The sequence below is a fragment of the Cuculus canorus genome, chromosome 19, assembly GCF_017976375.1.
Source record: "Cuculus canorus isolate bCucCan1 chromosome 19, bCucCan1.pri, whole genome shotgun sequence".
Taxonomy (NCBI): Eukaryota; Metazoa; Chordata; class Aves; order Cuculiformes; family Cuculidae; genus Cuculus; species Cuculus canorus.
Genome location: NC_071419.1, coordinates 9,433,470 through 9,454,634, shown reverse-complemented (window position 1 = coordinate 9,454,634; position 21,165 = coordinate 9,433,470). Strand labels below are relative to the sequence as shown.

The 21,165-nt window shown below is 42.6% G+C and overlaps 1 protein-coding gene across 5 annotated transcripts in view; it reads right to left on the bottom strand.

Moving 5' to 3' along the window:
• The window catches only part of TNC (tenascin C), a 74,770-nt gene that overhangs the window by 9,121 nt on the left and 44,484 nt on the right, over positions 1-21,165 (bottom strand). For 2 of the 5 annotated variants that reach the window (XM_054084580.1, XM_009569420.2), the window contains 7 exons: positions 20,184-20,456; positions 17,856-18,128; positions 10,046-10,318; positions 4,172-4,294; positions 2,790-2,933; positions 1,541-1,660; positions 414-557 (listed from right to left, as the gene is read on the bottom strand). In XM_054084580.1, coding sequence (XP_053940555.1) covers positions 414-557; positions 1,541-1,660; positions 2,790-2,933; positions 4,172-4,294; positions 10,046-10,318; positions 17,856-18,128; positions 20,184-20,456 — 1,350 coding nt within the window. Of the gene's footprint in view, positions 1-413; positions 558-1,540; positions 1,661-2,789; positions 2,934-4,171; positions 4,295-10,045; positions 10,319-11,778; positions 12,052-13,833; positions 14,110-16,443; positions 16,717-17,855; positions 18,129-20,183; positions 20,457-21,165 lie in introns of all 5 variants that reach the window. The other 3 variants (XM_054084583.1, XM_054084581.1, XM_054084582.1) reach the window with 3 other exon arrangements.

The following is a 21,165-nucleotide window of genomic DNA, read 5'->3' as shown; positions in this document are numbered from 1 at the left end:
AATTATAACACAGGGTTTGTTTGACTCAGCTCTTGGCTCTCTAGTTAATGCCCTGGGACAAGTCAAGTAACAGCCAGGAGAATGGGAAACATCCACAATGTCATCGATGCTTGTGGAAAACCATAAGTATGAAACCAGCTGGATACCTTCAGCATTGATACCCCAACATCAGCCCCCAAAGAAGAGCTCCTGCTTTGTGTGAGAATCTGGACAACTGGAGATAGAAAACCTCCTTCTGGATCAGTCACACTTGCCTTCTAACAGAGACAATTCCATGCAAATACTATCAAAATTTAAGTTTCTAGTAAAAAAAAGCACAATGTGCTGGCTGACTTTATGGTATTAGAGAAATGTAAGCCGTGTGGAATTAGATGAGATAGCAGCTCTCCCCACAGTGAGATGGGACATAACACCTGTAGTGAACTGAGTGGAGAGGGTCTCGCTCTTCTGCGTGTCCTTCAATGCGTGGACACTCAGCGTATACTCAGTTGCAGGTCTAAGGCCCTTCAGGTCATATTCCACAGTGTTTCCTGATACTGTCTGAGTAACTTCTGGTTCTAAGAAGAAAACACAGAACAGGTCCCGGCATTATTCAGACGTGTCACAATGTACTCAACAATATGCTTAATTCAGTTTTTCTTTTTCATTTACTAGCTGGCAGCAAGGGCAAAAAAATAAAAGCCCAGAACTCACCTCTCTGCCTACACCTCTGCTGAATCTGAATTAACACCAGAGGTCTTTATCGAAAGGTACTAGCACTCTCTAGTGTTCATATCAATTATAACATCATCTTTTCAAGAATCTCCGTTATCTCTGTTCGTGTCCGAATTGGAAATGCTTAACTAGAATCATAGATTCATAGTTTGGGTTGGAAGGGACCTTAAAGATCATCCAGATCCAACCCCCCTGCCATGGGCAGGGACACCTCCCACTGGCTCAGGCTGCCCAACGCTCCATCCAACCTGGCCTTGAACACCTCCAGGGATGGGGCAGCCACAGCTTCCCTGGATCAACCTGTTCCAGTGCCTCGCCACTCTCATCATGAAGAAATTCTTTCTTATATCTAGTCTAAATCTGCCCCTCTCCAGTTTATACCCATCGCCCCTCATCCTATCACTACAAGCCTTTGTGAACAGCCCCTCCCCAGCTTTCTCGTAGCCCTTTCAGGTACTGGAAGGTCACTATAATATCTCCTTGGAGCCTTCTCTCTCCCCACGCTGAACAACTCCAAGTCTCTCAGCCTGTCCTCGTATGAGAGGTGCTCCAGCCCTTGGATCGTCCTTATAGCCTCCTCTGAACCCACTCCAAGAGCTCCATCTCCTTCTTATGCTGAGGATTCCATAACTGGACACAATATTCCAGATGAGATCTCAATGATTTTTTAAAAAATGATCCTTTTCAGAGTGTTTCCAGCCAGGCATCTCCTTCAAATAACAGCCCCCCACCATCCTTCCAAAGTCACATTGCTGCACCCATTTCTGAGCATCTCTCGAGAGCTTTAACACTGCCCGCTCCGTGACCCATCACTAACTCTTCTTACCATCCTCAGAGGCATAGGAGACGACGTAATTATCCACAGCAGCAATTGCTGGCTGCCAGGTTGCCAGAGCCTCAGAGTCTGTGATGTTCACCACCACTAGGCCTGATGGGCTGTCCAGAGCTGAAAGGAAGAGAATAACAAATCAAAGGAATTTGACAAATATTCTGAGCTCTGTGTAATGCTCTGCTGTAAACACATGACATAAAATGCGCAAACACTGCTGCTTGATGAAGCTTTTATGATCCCCTTTGGAATAGCGGAGCTCTGCAGAAAAGACGTCAGTGCCTATAAAGAGACATCAAATTTGTCCACTGGAAAGGGAGGTCAATATGTGAAAAGATGAAACACTGGGAACAGACATAGCTAACTGTGTTCTCAGATCAATCTTGATCTCATCAATCTTAACAGCTCTGTCAGAGCTCATGTATTTCCCTCAACACCCTCAAATCTGGACTGCTTTTTGGAGCAAACTCTGGAGACACAGATGGGAAAAATAACCAATGTGACAGCAACTGACGGCCACTGTGACCTTCCACCAGCTTGCCCTGCATGTTTAAAAATAAACCAAACAGCCAGCCAACCATCCAAAATACCCACACATCTTGCCTTGCTTCCTCAGGACACTCTATTTTGCTCAAAGTTTTATACTTTCCCTGAATTGGGATACACGCCTGCCTCCAGTACTATAAATGCCATGTTATTAGCCAATACTCATCAATACTTTTCCTTGTCCCAATTCTCTGAATACTTGTTAGCCCCCCCAAAAGAAAGAACAAAGCAGACTGCAAGGTGGTGGCAGCAGCATAGTAGACCCCCTCACCTTCTGCAGGGATATTTAATGTTGCATTGAAGAAAGACCAGGAGAGAGAATGTTTTTATGCTTAGAACAAAGTGCAGAACCTAGAAGTTATGAAGTTTGAGTCCGTAACAGAAACTCATCTAAACAGCTCAGCTGAGCTGTCCTCTGCTCCCTCAGCTGTAAAATGGTATTGATTAAACTTCTAGTGGGGTTTTTTTGGTGTTTTTGAACTGTAAATACTACAATTGTCTCTGTCTCACTGCAAGTTGGTTCAGCACTTAGCGAATAGGAGCCTGAGCAAACTCACAAATTCTATACTCCTCTGAAATACAGACACAAAAGAAAGCACAGTCAAAATACTTTCTACAGTTTGTGCAGACAGCAAAAATGGGATCCTAGTGAGTCTCCAATGAATCTTTCCTACAGCACAGACAACTCTTTATATATTACCTGTTTTCAGAGTGCCAGAGATGGGTTCACTTTCTTCAAAGCCTTTCACAGAGATGATGCTAACACTGTAGTCTACACCTGGGACTAACTTCATCAGCTTGGTCCTTGTCTTGCTTCCATCGACCGTAACAATGTTTGGAGTACCTAGGATGAAGCCAAACACCAAGGGATTAGTGACACAATACTCTAGTAATGAATAATGTGTTTCAAGTTATGACATTATGACCAACATGGATATTCTTGTACAGGAGAAGGTGACTTTTCCCTGGTTAGTTACAGTCACTGATGCCAACGAGCAGCCTCAGGGAAAAATATTGCTCCCACATCACCTAAATCTAAGACATTGGTTTGTATTCATCTCTCGTGGTATGCCAACAATAAGAAAAAAGTAACATTTCTGTTCAGAAGAATATAATTCTACAAATAAGATGTAAGGTGAAAGCACAGCACTCTCTGTGTGGAAGTTCATGCACCTATGAGGCCAGGGCTTGCAGTTTAGATCTGCTTTGTTTCCAGTGAGGGCTGGAGGTTTTTCCTTCACCCACCTCGTTTCCAATAAGGATACAGTATATATTATTCTAAGAGGTGCTGCATGTTTGGGTGAAGGCTTAGGAGACACACTTGTCTCAAATTCTGGATTTATTCCAAGAAGACACTTTGAAAATGCCTAACTTTATGATTGTGGATTGCTTCTTTTCCTCTGGGGGATTGCTTTATATTTAGAGTTGCACGTGTACTTACTGCATTCTCTAAAGGCTTATATCTTTACTTCTCTTAGTCAGTAGCGTGTCTTTTATAGTCCTGACATCTGCAGTGTTTGCTCTCTAGCTGTTTCCTTTCAGACATGTCCCTAAGTTATGATAAAAACCTATTTAACTACAGGAAGTTTTTCAAGCTGAACACTAAACCAGAGATTTAATGGATGGAGTGAAACAACAGAGGAGAGTACTGAGAAAAATCACTGCCTTGGAAAACTATCATAACCATGGATTATGATTATTATTTCCAAGGGCCATCTCTTCAAACATCCTTGGCTCATAAAGTGCCTATAAAATAATGAGATGGTTTGGAAATAAATCCTTATTTAGGACTCTTGGCTGGTACAGAGATTTTGGTGAATGTGGCCCTATTAGGGCTGCAATCATTCCAGCAACTAACTCTAACCTCCCTGACAAGTCTTGTCCGTGGGATGTGGGACAGTACGTTCAGACAGAGGTTGGCTCCTGGGAGTGTGTATGTACAGCTCCGTCAGCAGTTTGAAGAAAAGAGATGATCTGTGTAACGTCATCTGGGAGATGCACTGAGAGAAGGAGATCAGCATAACAAACGTTTTTGCTCTCCCTTTTCCCATCTCCCTCCTTAAACCTCTTGCAGTCACTCACCTCCTGTGACAGGGACGTAGGAGATCCGGTAGTTGTCCACGCGGGTGCGAGGGGGTGTCCAACTGACTGTAGCAGAGTTTTCCGTGATGTCAGAGAAAGAAATTCCCTTGGGAGATCCAACAACTGCCAGTAGAGAATAGAGAACAAACATATCACTTAGAAAGAAAAGGTAAATAATTGTTTTAGCAGTCCTTAGTGCTGGAACGCTGATTTCTCTTATCCCTTTATCCCAAGAGTTGATGCTATCGATATTCTGTCCTAGACAACACTAACACAGGGAGTACCAAATGGTTTTGTTACATACTGACAGGAACAATCTATTTGGTCTAAATTTCCCTTTTACAGTAACATTACAGTAGTACATAGCTTAAAAATACCCAGACATTTATCTACATATTGTGTACACAGAAGTAACAGAGATGCTATAGAAAAATATGGAGGAAATATTACAGGAATGCCATTCTACATTTTTTTTTCCCTCTCCAGTTTCATTTGGATGATTTTCAGACTTTCCATTGTGTCTAAGAGCCCTGTCTGTGACAGGCAGCAGCAACAACACTTAGTGGAGGAATCTCTCTTCCAGAGGATAAAGTTTCTACTACACAATGCCTGAAAAAAAGACCTGGACTCAGTTGTGTGAGTTCATCAAGGGTCCATCCTCTCAAGCACTGCCTGTCTGTGACTTCTGTTGGTTTCAAACTAGAAGTGACAGGATTTTCTTCTTGGAAACACTACCTTCAACCCATGATTTATCTTACGTACATCGAGCACATCTGTCCAGAGGACACCCGACTATAATCATCATGAAGAAGACATGGTTCCGCTGCAGCTCTTTGTCATACAACTCAGCCTTTCCCTGTATAAACCTGAGCCCTACATTTGCCTATATAAATAGACCAGTAAGTTGGGCAAACAAAGCCCAAGCTTTGCCATAATGACCCGTTCTTAAGGTGCAACCCAACAGGTACCTGAAATATTCCAGTTTAAGGTTTAATTAAGTTACTGCAAAACAAGCGTGGAATGGAAGCACATGGTAAAGAGAGCTGCTACTTCAAAGTTTACACTGAGCATCTCACTTCCAATTTGCTTTTTTTGACTGTTACCAAAACAACACTGACGTGCTAAAAAAATAAACAGCCCACATAAAATAAGTCATTAGCACAAAGAGGAGAGATACCATCTACCATCCACATTAAGAGTGGTGGAGACAGGCTGAGGGCAGGGAAAGGGGGGCAAGAGGCAAAAAAAAAAAAAAGGGACTGTGCTTGAAATAGCTTGGAAAGAACGTGTCTGCGGGAAAGAAGTCAGAGGGTTGTTTGTTCCATGTGTCCCCAAAGCTCTAGCAGCAATGCACTAAATCAACCGAAAGGCAAGGGAAGAAAAATAACTGAGTTCTCGAGAGAAATGTAAATTATATCTCTGGAGCTCACTAAACATGCTGCTTTTGTGGGGTCTGCTCACATGGAAAAGCCAAAAGAATAAAAGAATTAAAGATAACAAAGAAAGCAAGGTAGGGTTAGTAAAGCCACGTCACACAAAGTTGCTACTCATTTAGGCACAGTCTGAAGGAAACAAGGACCATAAACGAAATCTGGGAAAGAGAGAGAAGTGAGAATCACATTGACTTTGCTTCACATTGTGGATGACCTTAGTGACTGGGGAAAGTGCTGGTGATGATCCTGGAGACCAAAGGGATGGAAAGCACTCTGTTTTCACACCCTTGAGAAATTCCAGCCTTTCCCAGAAAACAAAGTACCCAATCTATCCCATTTAGACTCTGCTGTGCACACCTCCATGGGCTTCATGCTTGTTTTCTGTACCAGGTGAACTGTGTAGCAAACAGTAGTGAGAAGAGCCTTGGTTCTGAGAATTTCCCATCCCCAACTACCCCAACTGCAGCTACATTCCTGGGAGAAAAAAGGAAGTATAATGGACCATCAGATCAAGCATCAGCCCTGGAACGAGTCCCAGAGATGTAAGAGAGTAGTAGCTTTGAGCACAGGAGAAGTAAAAAGGAGCAGATGAAACCATCTTCTGAGCTACCTGAAAGCAGGCATAAAAAGTGACCAATGTGCTTCTGTGATGTCACTCATATAAAACCTCAGTTCATCTGCTGGGCAAATGCAAGTAATTAGCATAATCCTCTAACATCTTTCCCCATTTGCTGTACGAGAGACCAAGAACTTGCCTGTAAAGTTGCTAAAGCCCCCTTGATAACTGAGTAGCTGCGATTCTTTGGGGATTTCTTTTGCTAAAATGATTGTTCTTTCATTGCTATAGGAGTGTGTTCATTGGCTTTCTCTTCCTGAGCACTAGGAAGCATCAGGTTGCATTTATCAGGTATAAGGAGTATGTGAAGTGTTTTGTGATCCTCTCAGACTAAAAATGCTGTCACAGTGCCTTTACAGACATTATACAGATGAATTTCCAAAAGACGCTGACTGTCCCTCTGAGAGCCGCAGAGGACAAACTCCCTTGTGCCAACTCGATCAGGTGCTGCAGATCTGTGTGGTGCTGCCCTGCACTACAGTGATTTAATAATTACTGTTTTCTAATTGATGAGAATTTACCCTCAGCAGAATTGATGAGGGTAAAATGACAGACAAATGCAGAGAGTGGGGACAGTGGGTACCACCATCACCCCAAAGAGAATAACCTTTTAACAACATTATCAGCAGCAGCTCTCAGGGGAAAACTGTTGCTGTTCAATTGTACGTATGAGTAAATGATGGAGGAAGGACTATTTGCAATGGGTGTGGGAAGTATGACTTTGTTGTCAACTCCCATGCCCAATGGTTTCACTCTACATTCCTGGTGTGATGGGAGCAAGGGAGATCATCTCAGCTTCTGGCCAAGTTCCCAGAACCAACACGAGCTACATGGAGAAAAAGGCAAATGCCCCTCTTGCCCTGCTCATTCTTTCCACATCCAAAGCCCATGACTTTCACTAGATCAACTGTCTTGCTGGCTTCTTCTTAAAGGGAAAAAAAGAAAGGAATCCACAGAGGAGGACAAGGTAGCGAAGGTGAACACTGCAAGAACTTTCCTTCCCCTCCTTCCACATGGTGGATGGGTGGTTTGTTGGACAAAGACAAGAGGTCAGACTCTCAGAAAGGATCGCATGGCAGTGCTCAAACCAGACTCCCTCAACAGCACCAGTTACACCAGTTGATGACCCATCTCCCAAAGACTGCAGCTGGGTGCACAAGGGTGATCACTGATTTATCACTGAGTGATAAATTCAAGGATGGATTTTCAATCTAGACTATTTTCCTGCTTACATTTCCGTGGTAATGTTTGGTTTAGGGTTACTGGTTTGTTTGCTAGCTGTTATTTTACTATCTCTTCTACTAAAGCTAAAGAACTAATTTATTCCTTGCTCACTTGTAACTTGTGCGCAGGCCAGAATAAAGTAAGGCTGAATATAAGCCTGTCTGAGCTACCGCCTTCTGAGATAAAAATACATCTTTGCAACCAGACTGGAGATGTTATAAATATACATATATTTGTCTAACAATCAACTCCTAAAAAAGAAATCTGTGAGATGCTTTGGTGGCCCAACTACCCACTGTGGTGCAACCTGCAGCCCAAATTTTTTAGCTGGGTTTGTGTGGCTCCAGCTCTATTAGAAATTATGCCTGGGGTATTTACATCTGACAAACATCTTTTGGAGTACTGGCTTCAGTAGGTGATGTGCTAAATCTCCCTGAAAGAACTGAATAAGAATGTAATCATGAGGAAAATGATAACTCTAAGTGGTTTACCATAAATATCCTGGAAGTCAGTGAAAATGGGGACACGCTGCTAACAAGTGCAGTTGACTTTAAACATCCCTCTCCATTAGGAGTCAATCTGCATGAGCGTGGAGAACAGTGGCTCGTGATGGATGCATGTTCTGCTTCATGTCAGTGTTTGGGTGACTATATATATGTCCTTGCTGCTATATATATGTCCTTGCTGTTTATTCAAAGGGTGTGATGGCAGTCGGGGAGCTGGTCAGAAATGTGCCTTTCCATGCTAACAACCAGCACCGCAGGCATTAAGGGGAATCATGGGGCCATGCTATTTCAGGAAAAACTGTGCAATACTGAGTTATTGCTGTCCCTTCTCCATGTGTTGTCTGGAGTACACTGGTAGAGCTCAGAAAATGCCTTTTTTATGCATTTCTGTTGGCTTTCTCACACACTGAACTCTCCCGTCCTCTCCTCATTACCCTCCTCACAGAATCAGGTCGATTTGAAATGACAATGTTTTCAAATCAGTAAGTAAAATTAATTCAAATGGTGACTTTGGGTCACGAGACATTGCTTCATTTCCTTTAGATTTAATAATATTTAAAAATGAAACCATGATTTTGGCGGGAAAAGATTGAAAACCTTCATAGAATCATAGAATAGTTTGTGTTGGAAGGGACCTTAAAGATCATCTAGTTCCAATCCCCCTGCCATGGACACAGACATCCCACTAGATCAGGCTACCACTTCCTTGAAAAGTGCCAGAATTAAATACTATAAATAAGGAACCTTTTTTTTTGTTTAAATTAAACTAATTAATTCAACCTAGGCCTCAAGAACTTTAAACTTGACTATTACCTGCATATTTTCATTAAAAAAATAAGAGAAGAAAAAATATTCCAGTTACAAAGAGCAAAAGCTTCCTCCTTATTTCTGGCACTGACAAAATGAAGCTCTGTTCTGCACTTTTCTTCTGGGTGATTTTACCTGAGGAAGTCTCTAAACTAATTTACATCAAGCTTTTTGAGCACACAAGGCTGAGAATGTACAACAACTTCTGCCGAGGGACTTCAAAGCTTTGATTTCACAAGAAACTCAAGTTTATTTTGAATTATTGAGCATATTTTGCTCCTGGTAGGATCAGTGTACATTAATAGTGCTTAGTCCTTGGCTGATCAAGCCATAAATAAACTTCTCAATAGCTCTGGTAAATTCCTGTTGGCATCCCTCTTTTATCGGGAGGTAAAGTGTTGTGCAGTAGTGATATGTAATTAGTTGCAGGATAGCACTAAAAAAGGTTGATTCAGAGATAATATTTCTTGGACCTAAAAGCCAGTAGTTTAATTACTAGACTCTATTGCCTAATTCCAGATCTTTAAAGCAATAAAATAAAACCATATTGAATAGATTGTGAGACCTCATCTGGAGTATTGTGCCCAGTTCCGGAATCCTCAACATAAGAAGGATATGGAGCTGTTGGAACAGGTCCAGAGGAGGCTACAAGAATGATCCGAGGGCTGGAGCACCTCCCATCCAAGGACAGGCTGAGAGAGTTAGGCTTGTTCAGCCTGGAGAAGAGAAGGCTCCCAGGAGACCTCATAGCGACCTTCCAGTACCTGAAGGAAAGCTGGGGAGGGGCTGTTCACAAAGGCTTGTGGTGATAGGACAAGTGGCAATGGGTATAAACTGGAGAGGGAAAGATTTAGACTGGACATAAGGAGGAATTTTTTCCCAATGAGAGTGGTGAGGCCCTGGCCCAGGTTGCCCAGGGAAGCTGTGGCTGCCCCATCCCTGGAGATGTTCAAGGCCAGGTCGGATGGGGCTTGGAGCACTCTGATCCAGAGGGAGGTGTCCCTGCCCGTTGCAGGGGGTTGGAACTGGATGATCTTTAAGGTCCCTTCCAACCCAAACTATTCTATGATTCTATAATTCTATGATGCTATGATTCTATGATAAAGCTAAGGAATACAAGATGATTGTTTAGAAATAACTACACCACATTGAACTGGTAACTTGGATAAAGGACGTGCAGGAGACAACTTGAACACCTCAGAAACAACTCATGCTAGCTGCGAAAAGGAGAGAAGCTGAAAGAAATCAGTAGGAACATGTTACGCTTTTCCTGTTGCAAAGACAATACCTGTGGTTGCTACTGCATTTACAGGTTGGGAACGTCGTCCACTGCTAATTCCATAGAGCTCGATTTCATATTCAGTACCCTCTTTCAGCCCTGTTATATCCTGGGTGCGCTCATGGCCTGGTACTATGAGCTCCAGTGGATCTGATTTCCTTTTGGTATCCCTGATTTTTAGAACAAAACTGTCGAAAACCCCATCATCTGCAGTCCAGGACAGACGGAAGCCATCTGGAGTAGCATCTGAAACCAGAAGGTTGTCGACCTCGGGTTCTGCTTCTAAAAAAGGATAAGATAGTGGTAGGGAAAAGAAATGATTTCATAATCAGTTTATCAAAGACCCCTCTGAGGTCTGGATACAGCACACTGCAAGAATCCAACCACAGCTCAAAGAAAGGGAAACAATCTGCCAGCTATTGAGGGAAAAAAAAAAGATTATTAGCATTATACACATACTGAAGAAGATATATGTGAATGTGTGCAGGCCCATTCCAAGTTTCACTCTTTAATAGCTAATCCACTGCATGGACAGACACCATTTGCCTCTGGCATGCAAAGTTACACATGCTAATAGTAAGTTTTATGTGCATTTCTCCCTCATTACTGATGTGAAATCCTCCTGTATGATAAAAACAAGCTCTTGTTATGGAACCGCAGGCATGCCTGTAATATTATCAGGTCTCTCTGTTAGAAGGACAACATAGAAGCCACTTCAAAGAGTTTTTTTCTTCATGCAAAACCCTTATTTCATGCAATTCTGGCATCTGTGATGCTTCTGATCAGAAGAATCCTTTACTTTGATATTAAACGGATGCTGAAGCAGCAAAGAGGGAATCATGAAAATTCACGTCTCTTGAACAGCACACTTAAATAAAAATGCAAGACCTACTGTCTTTAGTGAAAGAACCCATTCAAGAGGATGCCAGGAGCTGCAAGTTATTAACTACCTGCAAAATACCTTCAGCTCAGTATGGTCAAGTATCATTACCTAGAGAAATGCTGCTGGAGTGGTTACTATCTTATAGCATCTCCAAGGCATTTCTTTCTTCCACAGAAGGACATTCCCATTTATTTTCTTGCAAACTTCCAATCAGGTAACCCCTAGCCTTACTGCTGCATAGACAGCAACATGCAGATGAGATTTGATGGTGATGGGGCTAGAGAATCCGTCTGCAATTTTTCAAGAAAGCTCAAGTGCTGCTGGAAAAGAGCAGCTGCGATGAAGCTGAAAACACGAGCTAAGGTTTTCTGGAGAGAGATGCCAACTTTATGGGTGGCAATGATCACACTTGCTGGTCTTTGGGTGAAACTCACACACAGAGTGAAAGAAAGGACACCATGGGCAAGAAATCCATGACTCTTCTTCTTGAAGGTCCTGACTGTTGGCACGTTGGAGAACACCAGTGTGCCTAGCAGCTGTTAACAAGACGGGCTCCTGCATGCAGCCAGTTTTCACTAAAGACTTTGGTTAGAAGTACTTTCATGACTCTCACCCCTCAACCCAGGTCATGCACTTCTATAGGATCCCTCATAAAGACAAAAGGGAAACATCAAGTTAAGAGGAACAGAATTTCATTGGTGAACCTATCAATCACGAGGAGTTACGTGTAGCCACGATGCAGAAAGGGATGCAAAAGCCTAGGTTCGCTTTGCAAATGGATTGCACGAAACATCTCCCATGTGAGAAGAAAAGCAAGAAAGAAAGGGTGGAAGAGAACAAATTGTTCACATTGAAATACCTGTAACAGCCACAGTGCTTAGGGGCTTTGTTTGGTGCCCCTTGGCAAAACCATAAAGCATAACCTCATAGCCAATGCCAGTAATAAGGCCTTTAAGCTTCAGTTGCCGCTGGGCTCCCGTAAGGAGGAACTCCTGTGGGTCCAGCAGCTTGCCAGAATCCACCACGACTACTAGAAAGTTGTCAAAGGCATTCTCCGATGCCATCCACGACACTGTGAACCCGTAAGGATTAATATCAGAGACAGTTAGGTTTTCCAGTGGGGGCATGGCCTCTAAAAGAAGGGAAGGTCCAAAAACACACAGAAAAAAGAAGCGAAAAACAATGCAAATTAGAAAGTGTCACAGATTCCACAAAACATAAATCACATTTTTACCCAAAATATGGATTTAATAGAAGTGCATAGCCAGGACCACAAGGCTAGGATTTTCAATGGAGCCTTCATAAGTCCATTCTCTATTCTTAAATTTCATCAAAGGTGTCTCAACACCTCATCTCACAGGCTCCACTGAAATTCCTTCCAAGCTCACTGTGTAAGGACATTTCTTCTGTTACACATGCATTGCAAGACAGTTATAACCAAAACCGGTTTAAAAATCCTCAGCATAAAGCTTTTACTTCCTTCCACTTTTGTCCACCGTCAAAGCTTTAGGGACAAACCTCAACTTTGGCATCCACAATCCCTATATTTTGCTTCTTTACCTCTCTACTTCACGTGAATATCTCCAGCTTGTCTTTTCAGTGACGGAGGGGTCAGAAGTGCCAAGACTGCTAAAAGCAGTCCAGTCAGGGTCATAGCCAGTGCAAGTAATAAATACTGGCAAGACTGATTTTTGTGGGGAATAGGAGAGAAGCCAGAGTTTGCACTCCGGGCAGGAGCTAATGCCTGCAGAACAGAGCAATAATCTGTTCTAATGTCTTCACAGGCAGCTCCTAGTGTGGTATGTTGACAACTTAAATTTCACTGAGGGGTCTTTTTTTTCCACATCACCATGACTTTTGTCAAAGTTTAGAGGTTGTGGATCAGTTCCTCAAAACTTTCCCACCGCATCTCTGAAAATAAACAGGCCAAACTTTCACAAGATAATTTCTCAGTATGTTTTTCTTACTCGAAATCTGACAAGTTAAATCAGATCAAGTGGTCTTGCTCCTGGATCCCTGGAGCAATTATTAGTATTTCTCTAAGCTATTTGTCAATTCTTGCTTTGTGAGCTTAGAATCCAACTCTTCTGATCCTCCAATCACTCGAATTCCACTCGCTTAAGAAGATACCAGTTACTTAAGCACAGATTTTTTTCTGGGAAAGGGTTTTGGGGTTCGTTTTAATATTTCACAACTGCTGAAATGGATGTTTTGTTAGAATTTGGCATAAAAATTGCCTTCTAAAGTTTCATAATTTGGAAGCACTTCTGTTTTGATAGCTACACATCTGAGTGTCAGAGATTCAGCTCAAATTCACTCAATTTGGACACATTTCTTTGCAGCTCGCTTCCTTCTAATCAAGCAATCCCAAAGATTCTACTCTTGGTTTGGTCTCTATGAGGGTGGATAAACGAATAATGAGCCCAAAATGCTGAGATTATTTTCCTGGGAGAGGTGATGAGTGACACCAACACTCTAAACCCAGCAGGTTTTTGTCAACTGCGGGCACATCCTTGTGCTGTGCAGCAGGTGCCCCGTGTTTACCTAGTGGTGGGAAGCTTCCTCTCACAACACTCTCCTGGTGTATTTGCAAAAACGAAGCATTTGTGCTCTGCTGGAGCTAAAGAGCAGAGTTTTTGAAAGCAAACAGTTGCTCATTTCTTAAGGAATGCTGCTACTGCACTGGTGTTCTCACTGCATGTTAATAAAGTGAGGAACCAATGGGAAAAGTCTCAATTTCTCTGGATTTTTTGACGTCAACATGACTGCTCTGACCCATCCTTGCACTAAGCTGCAAAGAAAACCGTCGTTGCTGGATAAGATACTCAATGCCGTAGAGAGTTATTCTTTTTATCCATACTGGAATGTATATTTTATAAGCCAATAAATAGACTGCAAACTTTTAAGTAGGTACCTGTCATGACAAAAGCAGTGAGGGGCTCTGAGTGAACCCCACCACTGGTGGTCCCTTTAATGTTAATGTCATAGCCAGTGTAATCTAGGAGGCCTGAGATGTGAGCGCTGCGAGCACCTCCCGACACCGTAAGCTCCCGGGGTTCGTGTGCAGCATGGGAATCTCTAACGTGTATAACAAACTTGGCAAAAGGCCCATCTCTTGTGGTCCAGGAGAGGTTGAAGCTGTCGGGGGTAACATTTGTGAGTGTGAGCGTACCCAGCTGTGGCTCAGCCTCTGAAGAAGAAAGGAACACAGGTGAAGAGGTAGCATCACCGTGGGGGCCGGGGGAATCAGCAGTGGAGGTTTATAGAAGCTTAAATTTAAGGGTAAATGTTTCAGCTTTGTTTGGCAGTGGTTGAAGGAAGAAGTAAGGAACATTTCAACAGCTATTTTGTAAGGTTTTGGAAAGAAGCCGCTGAAATTAGTGCTGACTCTTATTTTATCTTTTCAATTCATTCAATTTTCTTAAAACTCCTCAACTCTCCTCATGAAATGTAGTCCTGATTTACAGAAGCACCAGCAGCCCACTGCCCTGTGGTAAAGCCACAGAAACTGCAGGAACTCTGCGTTGGGCATTTGATGGGAACAAAACCCCACAGATAAAAAGCAGATTAAATTCCAGAGCAGATAAAAAGTAGGATTCAGGCAGCAGTTAAGTGAGTTCAAACCAGACATCCTTGAAATCTTCAGCTTCTGTTTAGTGTTTCTGTTGCCTGGAGTTGTGGATACACTTATTTTTGGATCCTGAAGTTTATGAGGGGTCTCAGTCATAACAGTGATTATCTCAGCACTAATCTCAGGCCAAAACCTCCCTGGACTCCACAGAGAAGGTGTTCCTCATCCTCTGATTAGGCACAATCAGAGAATAGATAAAAGACTGAACAAAAAAAGCTCTCACAACATGACTATTGCTCTCCTTCCCGACTGCTTGGTGGTCAGGGCACTTCTTTAAGAAACAAAGACTTTCCTTTTCTGCTAGAGGAAATTCAAAGTCCCCTTTGCCAAGGGATAAACTTGGTGTCTTTGCTATAGGAGGGGGAGAGTTCCTCACCCGTCCTGATTTAAAGCTATTCCATTTAGCATAAAATCATTAAAGATGCACAGAGACAAAACAGACGTGACACAGCAGCCAGGTGGTCACAGGATGCTGTGTCTGCTGTCGGGGCTGATTTTCTATTTTTCTTCTTGCTAACTGAGTATAAACCAAGAACACCTTGGGAAATGCAGCCAGGAGAATAACAACGTCAGTGAGTCATGCTGGGAGAAGAGTAAGGAAGATGTGTTTCACCGACAAAGAGAACAGCGAAAGAACGAAATCCTTTTCTTAACTAAAACATGAACTGCTGCAAGATGTTCCAACTTTTACTACCGTTCCTTAGTTCAAGGCTTTCAAATAATTATCCACCTACTTTTCTGGGAATGCTTAGGAAGAGGTGAATCCAAGTGGCCCCAATTAAGGACACATGCTTTTGTCATGCTCTCAACCAGTGACCATCAATGCCTTCATGGCTGACAGTGAAGATGTCACCATGTAAGCATGGTACTTCTGAAGACAGGCGAGGAGATGAGAAAATATCCACAAAGCAAACAGGCTTGGGTGGAAAATCCAGTGAAACTAAGCAAGAAGCCTTCAGCTCCACATGCAGGTCAGAGAAGACAAACTGATCCTTTCCAATCTCATCCTGAAATGGCCACATTCCTTCACATGCTACTTACATCCAGTCAGGCACATTCCCACCACGTCATCCAGGCTGCAAGGAACACTACATGCAAAATAAGTTGACATTATCTCTTCACCAGGTCTGAGTGATCTCCTGCCATCCTGGAGCCACCATCACCATAGGAAAAGCTCTGACATCCAGTGAAACAAGACAGGTCTTAGATACTCAAACAGTAGTGATGTAAGAGACAGTGTGGTGGACTGACCATCAAGAAAGAACGAACTTGCTTTTTGAGTTCTGCTCTCTGCTGGAAGCATATAAAAATGCTTGGCAGAGAAGAATAAAAGAACCAGCACAAAGCAGCCAGACCACTCCATGCAGTTTTGGCTGGTCATTGAGCATGCTGCACGATACTCCCACAAGAGATGCAAATGTCTTCGAAGATACTTGGTTTTAAGACAAGAACCGAAATGGCATGCAGGTGCCTCTCCAGGCTGATAAAGATATGGAGGACTCCCACCCACAGCAAAGCGAGTGAGGATGGGATGAACAAGAACTTTATTCAAGACTAAGTGCAAAGATGCTCTGTGAAAACTATCAACTATGTGGAGCAAGTCAATTATATATACACAGAACTTGCAGGTAAGTGTATATATAAGGAAACCAATCAGGTTTACCACTGGCTCCCTTAATGCTGGGGACACTTTTTCAGCCTTTTCCATTGTCTCAGATCCCTCTTTTTCCAAGTGCTGTCAAGCCCAGCTCATTCCAGTCTCACCTCATAGTGATCTCCCTACAATTCACCAGAGGAACGATTATGAGTTGGAGCCATGTTTTTGAGCAGTTCGGTGGACAGCAAAAGAAAGAAGAGCAAAAAGCAAACCTGAAAGGTGAAATAACGAAATACCTGTGGTTGCCAGTTCTGTCAAGGTCTGCCCACCTTGCCCATCAATTACACCATGGAGTTGGACAGTATAATTAGTGGCAGCTTTGAGGTTGGTGACTACATAGCTCCGGGAAGACCCTGGCACTGTGTGCACCAGAGAGTCCAAAGGAAAGTCAGAGTTTCTGACTTCTAGAATAAAATGGTCAAAGGCATTGTCCTGCGATTCCCACGTGAATGACATGCTGTCTGAGGTAGCATTTGATACAGTGAGTTTGCTAAGGAGAGGTTCCTCTACTACAGGAAGAAAAACAAATGGAAATGTATTGCAATTATTAAAACCCAAAGAAACAAAAGAAAATAATATAGAAGTCTGACTTCATATGAGACACAGGTCACAAAAATCATCTAGCCTTGCCTTTCTCAATGTTTTCCATACCGCAGCCCCTGTCATCACCCTGCCCTTGTTAGCCAGGATCCAGTGAGGATACTCACGATCTGCTGATACCAGAAACTGCAACTCTGTATTGTCTGATCACTGAAATTTGATGTTCTGTTTAGTGTCATTGACCATATTAATCTATGGCAATTATTAGTCTATGACAAATCCCTATTTTTTCCTAAGATCATGTTTGCTGGCAAAATTTGGTAGAGATACTAAGTTGATCACAATGTGATCTATTATCTGCCTACTACGAGAATGCACCTTCTGCTTCTGTAGTCGAGTCCCATCCTTACACTTTCACACAGCAATTTGCTAAAATACATTGAACATTTGACTTTCCTGTCTTTTCTGGAAACACTGCCTACTGTAAAACCTCAAAACGCACAATGTGCTGACAAATGAATGCTACCTATTTCATTTCACCAACATCAAGCCAAATGGACCCTTTCAATTTGTTATCTAATATAAATTGAATCCCGAAGCTGAGTTCAAGCAATACATCTGCCTTGTAGGAGTCTGCTGTCACAGACTGAAATGTACCTGAAATCTATCTAGAGAATCAGGATAGAAACAATATCTAGAAATCTGCCAATCTGAGAGAAATAACATCTCCTCTATGCTGTGTGACAGATGCAAATACATGTTACGAGGCTAAATTAATGAATCATCTCCCAGTTGTTTCTTGGAAAATTTGTTTTGCTTCTCATCTGTGTCAGAGATTGCCCCAACCTTACTGTATGAACAAGAACAAACTTGTGTGAATGAAATCACTTCGCAATGTGATTGACTGACTTGGTTGGATGGGATGGTGGATTAACATTCACAGTTTCAAATGTCTCCGGCAGGTCTTCCTTAGAAGGTGTCAAACAATGAGGTAGAGGATTTGGCAATGGGTAGGCTGATGGGGTGGCTGAGGGCAGGGAAAGGGGTAGAACCTGTAAGGAAGAGTTAGAAGAAAGGAGAATTAGCAATCGAGGCAGGTTTTATGTACCTGTTTTAGCTGCAGCACTTATTGCCTGTGTGCGGAAACCATGAGAGATCCCATAGAGGTAGACAATAAAATCAGTGCTGGGGGAAAGCCCTGAGATATGAGCAGTTCTTGAATTGCCTGAGATGTTGAACTCCATGGGCTCCAGCAACCTGTTAGAATCAATAATTTCAATAGTAAAGACGTCGAAGTCCCCATTGGTGGTTGTCCAGGAAAGGTTGAAGCTTTCAGGAGTAATGTCGGAAACGGTTAGCTCACCAACTTCTGGGTGCACTCCTGAGGAGGAAAACAACATTGGTCAGAAGGGAACAGCCCTATATCTCCTCCTGCTCAGAAATGCTGTGTGTCTCTCTGCTCATGCTAGCGACACTCCAAGGTGTGGATGGAGAAAAGAGTTTGAGGAAAAGCATGCTACAAGCAGGCAGTCATTGAGGGGAAGAAATCTGATGGAAACATCTCAAAATGTTAAATAAGAAAAAAAAAAAAAGAAAAACAAGCTTTCATGCTATGGTTATTTACTTATACTTCCAGGAGCAGCTGTGGCTTTGAGGTCTGAGCATGAAAGCAGATGCAAAAGTACTTTTCCGAATGCCCTTGGGGCATTTGGAAATTCGGCTTCCAGTTTTAGGAGAAGCTAAAACTAGAGCTATTGCTTTATCCAAAGGAAAAGGTTGTGTTTTGCTTGCTCTTCTACTTCCCCTTTCAGCTTAAGCTTATGAAAGCTGGCACGAAATTTTGGAGCTGCAGCCAAAATGCAAAGCAGTGATAGCTGCCTTGAGGTTTCTTCCTCTCTGTAGACATCTCTGACGTGTTACAGGAAGGCTCAGAGATTTCTGACAATTGCAAGTCCCCAGAGAGGAAAATTTTGAAAGGCTGGGTGCTGAGCATGACCCAGAAAGGCAAGGGAAAACCTCAGCAGGGCATCTTCTGCTGTTTTCATTAAGTTAATAAAAAGAGAGCACCATTGCATATTTCCGCAGGACACCCGCGATGTCTGTTTTCTTGTTTGTTCCTCTACAGGCTCATTTTTGTCTAGCCACATTTGTCTGGTTTCAAAGGGCAATCTGCTTCCAGCTCCCTCTCAGGACTCTCAAAGCACAGGACTTGTAGCCTGCAGTGGAACACAGCCCAGAGCTACTGCCTTGTGCCAGACAGGTTTCTACCTAAGCCAGGCTGCTTAAAGCATTATTAAAATGCTTTTAATCGCATTTTAAAGCAAGCACTACTGTGTTTAATGTTTCAATTCTGTTTAGTTCTTATGTGTACTTTTATCTCCTTTGGTGCTGGGTAACGTGCTTAGGGAAATCAAATATCTGCAAGTTCTGGCCATCTCACAATCACAAAGGGTTGCAAAGGTCTGTAAGGAAACCCAGAAGCAACAGGTATTGTCTACGAGAAATTATCTGAAGGAAGAGCCCATGGTGCCCCTTTATTGCCAATTAATTCATACCCTGTTCGTTACCAATGATCACAGTAGCTGGAAGAATTAATGACCCAAACAGGATAGCCATGAGTATACATGTACCTCTCACAATAAAACTCATGACAACCTCTCATTTAAAACTGTTGTATTTCCTGAAATCAGCCAGAAAATTATTTTTGTGGCTCTTGATTAGTTTCATGCGATCTTCTGGTAATTCAGGGCTTTCCTCCCTTCTTTCAGGTCAGTTTTATGCCAGGGTAGTTCTGCTGAATTTGTTTTTCTTGCATTTTATATTTTCCAGACCACCCAGGCTATTTAACAACCTTGTGTGGCTTAATATATGATACTGATCTTGATAGGAGTTCAGGTGTGTTCTTTTCTATAGGAGATCATATAGAAAATATCTGTCCTTGCCCTTGAGACAGATGCACACAATGAACCCCTGAGTTTGTATTTACACAGAAGCTGGTGCATAATTTCAGAGGTAGCTTCTGAAGGGTAACAACTAAACGTACTCTCAGGCTTTGATTATCTGGGCTATAAAGATCAGATATTTATACATTTACAAGGCAATCTGGGCTTTCCTGAGCCTGTGCAACAGCCACTTGGGGTGTGCTGTTAGTGTCTACCAGCAGAAAAGTGAGTAAAGAGAACAAAATAAGCCACTCTGAGGTGGGAGGGGGGGAAGCATTCCTAAAAGCAAAGGGCTCCACAGGGGCACTGAGGTTCCCTTTGGAAAGTCTGATCATGGGACATTTCCACACCAGAGATGTTCAGCCAAGCTTTAATGGGTTCAGCGCACCCCATGCAAGTGAGCAAGCTTTGCCGAGCAGTTGCAATAGCTTTGGCGGACATCATGGTCTGCAAAGAAAGGGAACCATGAGAGTGGATGTGACTTGAAAAGGTACCTGTCACAGTTTCAACAGAAAGGGGTTTGGTCCTGTAGCCTTGAGTCACACCATGAAGTGTGATGGTATAAGGGCTGTTGGCCTTGAGGCCTGTAACATTCATAAAGCGCAGTCCACCCGGGACCGTGATATTCCGGGATTCTTCAGGATTGTCCAGCTCCTGCACCTGAATGATAAAGTTCTCATAGGCGCCGTCGGCTGCTGTCCAGGTGAGCTGGAAACCATCCCAGCCAGTCTCTGATACTGATAGATTTCCAAGCTCAGGTTCCTCCTCTGAATAAGGACAGAGAGTCAATTAGTTACTCAGATTACAGACCAGTGGTGATGATGTCTTACTTAATGATGTTCTGTGTTAATGAATTTCACTTGTAATCGGTGACATGGAGATACACCCACATTTACATTCTCAGCTGCCCCAGATGACTCGCAAAGTCTCTTCAGAGACACAGTAAACCAGAAAGAAATAGAAAAGAACTGTAATAACAGATAATAATCCCCTTACTGTGAAAAGACTGCTTACAGAAAGCACCTTATAGACCATCTAACAGCTGCATTTTGCCAACCTTAGCTACACTATGACAGAAGCAGTAGTGTAACCACTTCACTGCACTATTAACAACTCAGTGTTTGCCATTATGAAGTGACTGTGAATACTGCTATATCTCCTATTGTAAGAGTAGGAAAACACTGAGTTTAAAGGAGCTGGGATTCAGATGTTTATGCTTTTAATTTTGTCCATATGAAGGATGTTGTTTATCCTTCCAAACTATTTCTGATTCAAAACAATAAAGAAGGGAAAAATTCCTCTGTGTCTGCATGTCTTTAGTTAAAAGAATTTGTCTTCCTTAATTTACATTATTGTGTCCACACAACCTTCCTGGGGGCGGAGAGCTTGGATTTTCAGAGTTACTAATATCAATCCAAAATTGCTATCTGCATTCACAGAAATCAGTGTGCTCATAAGCCATCACACTAGGAAGAG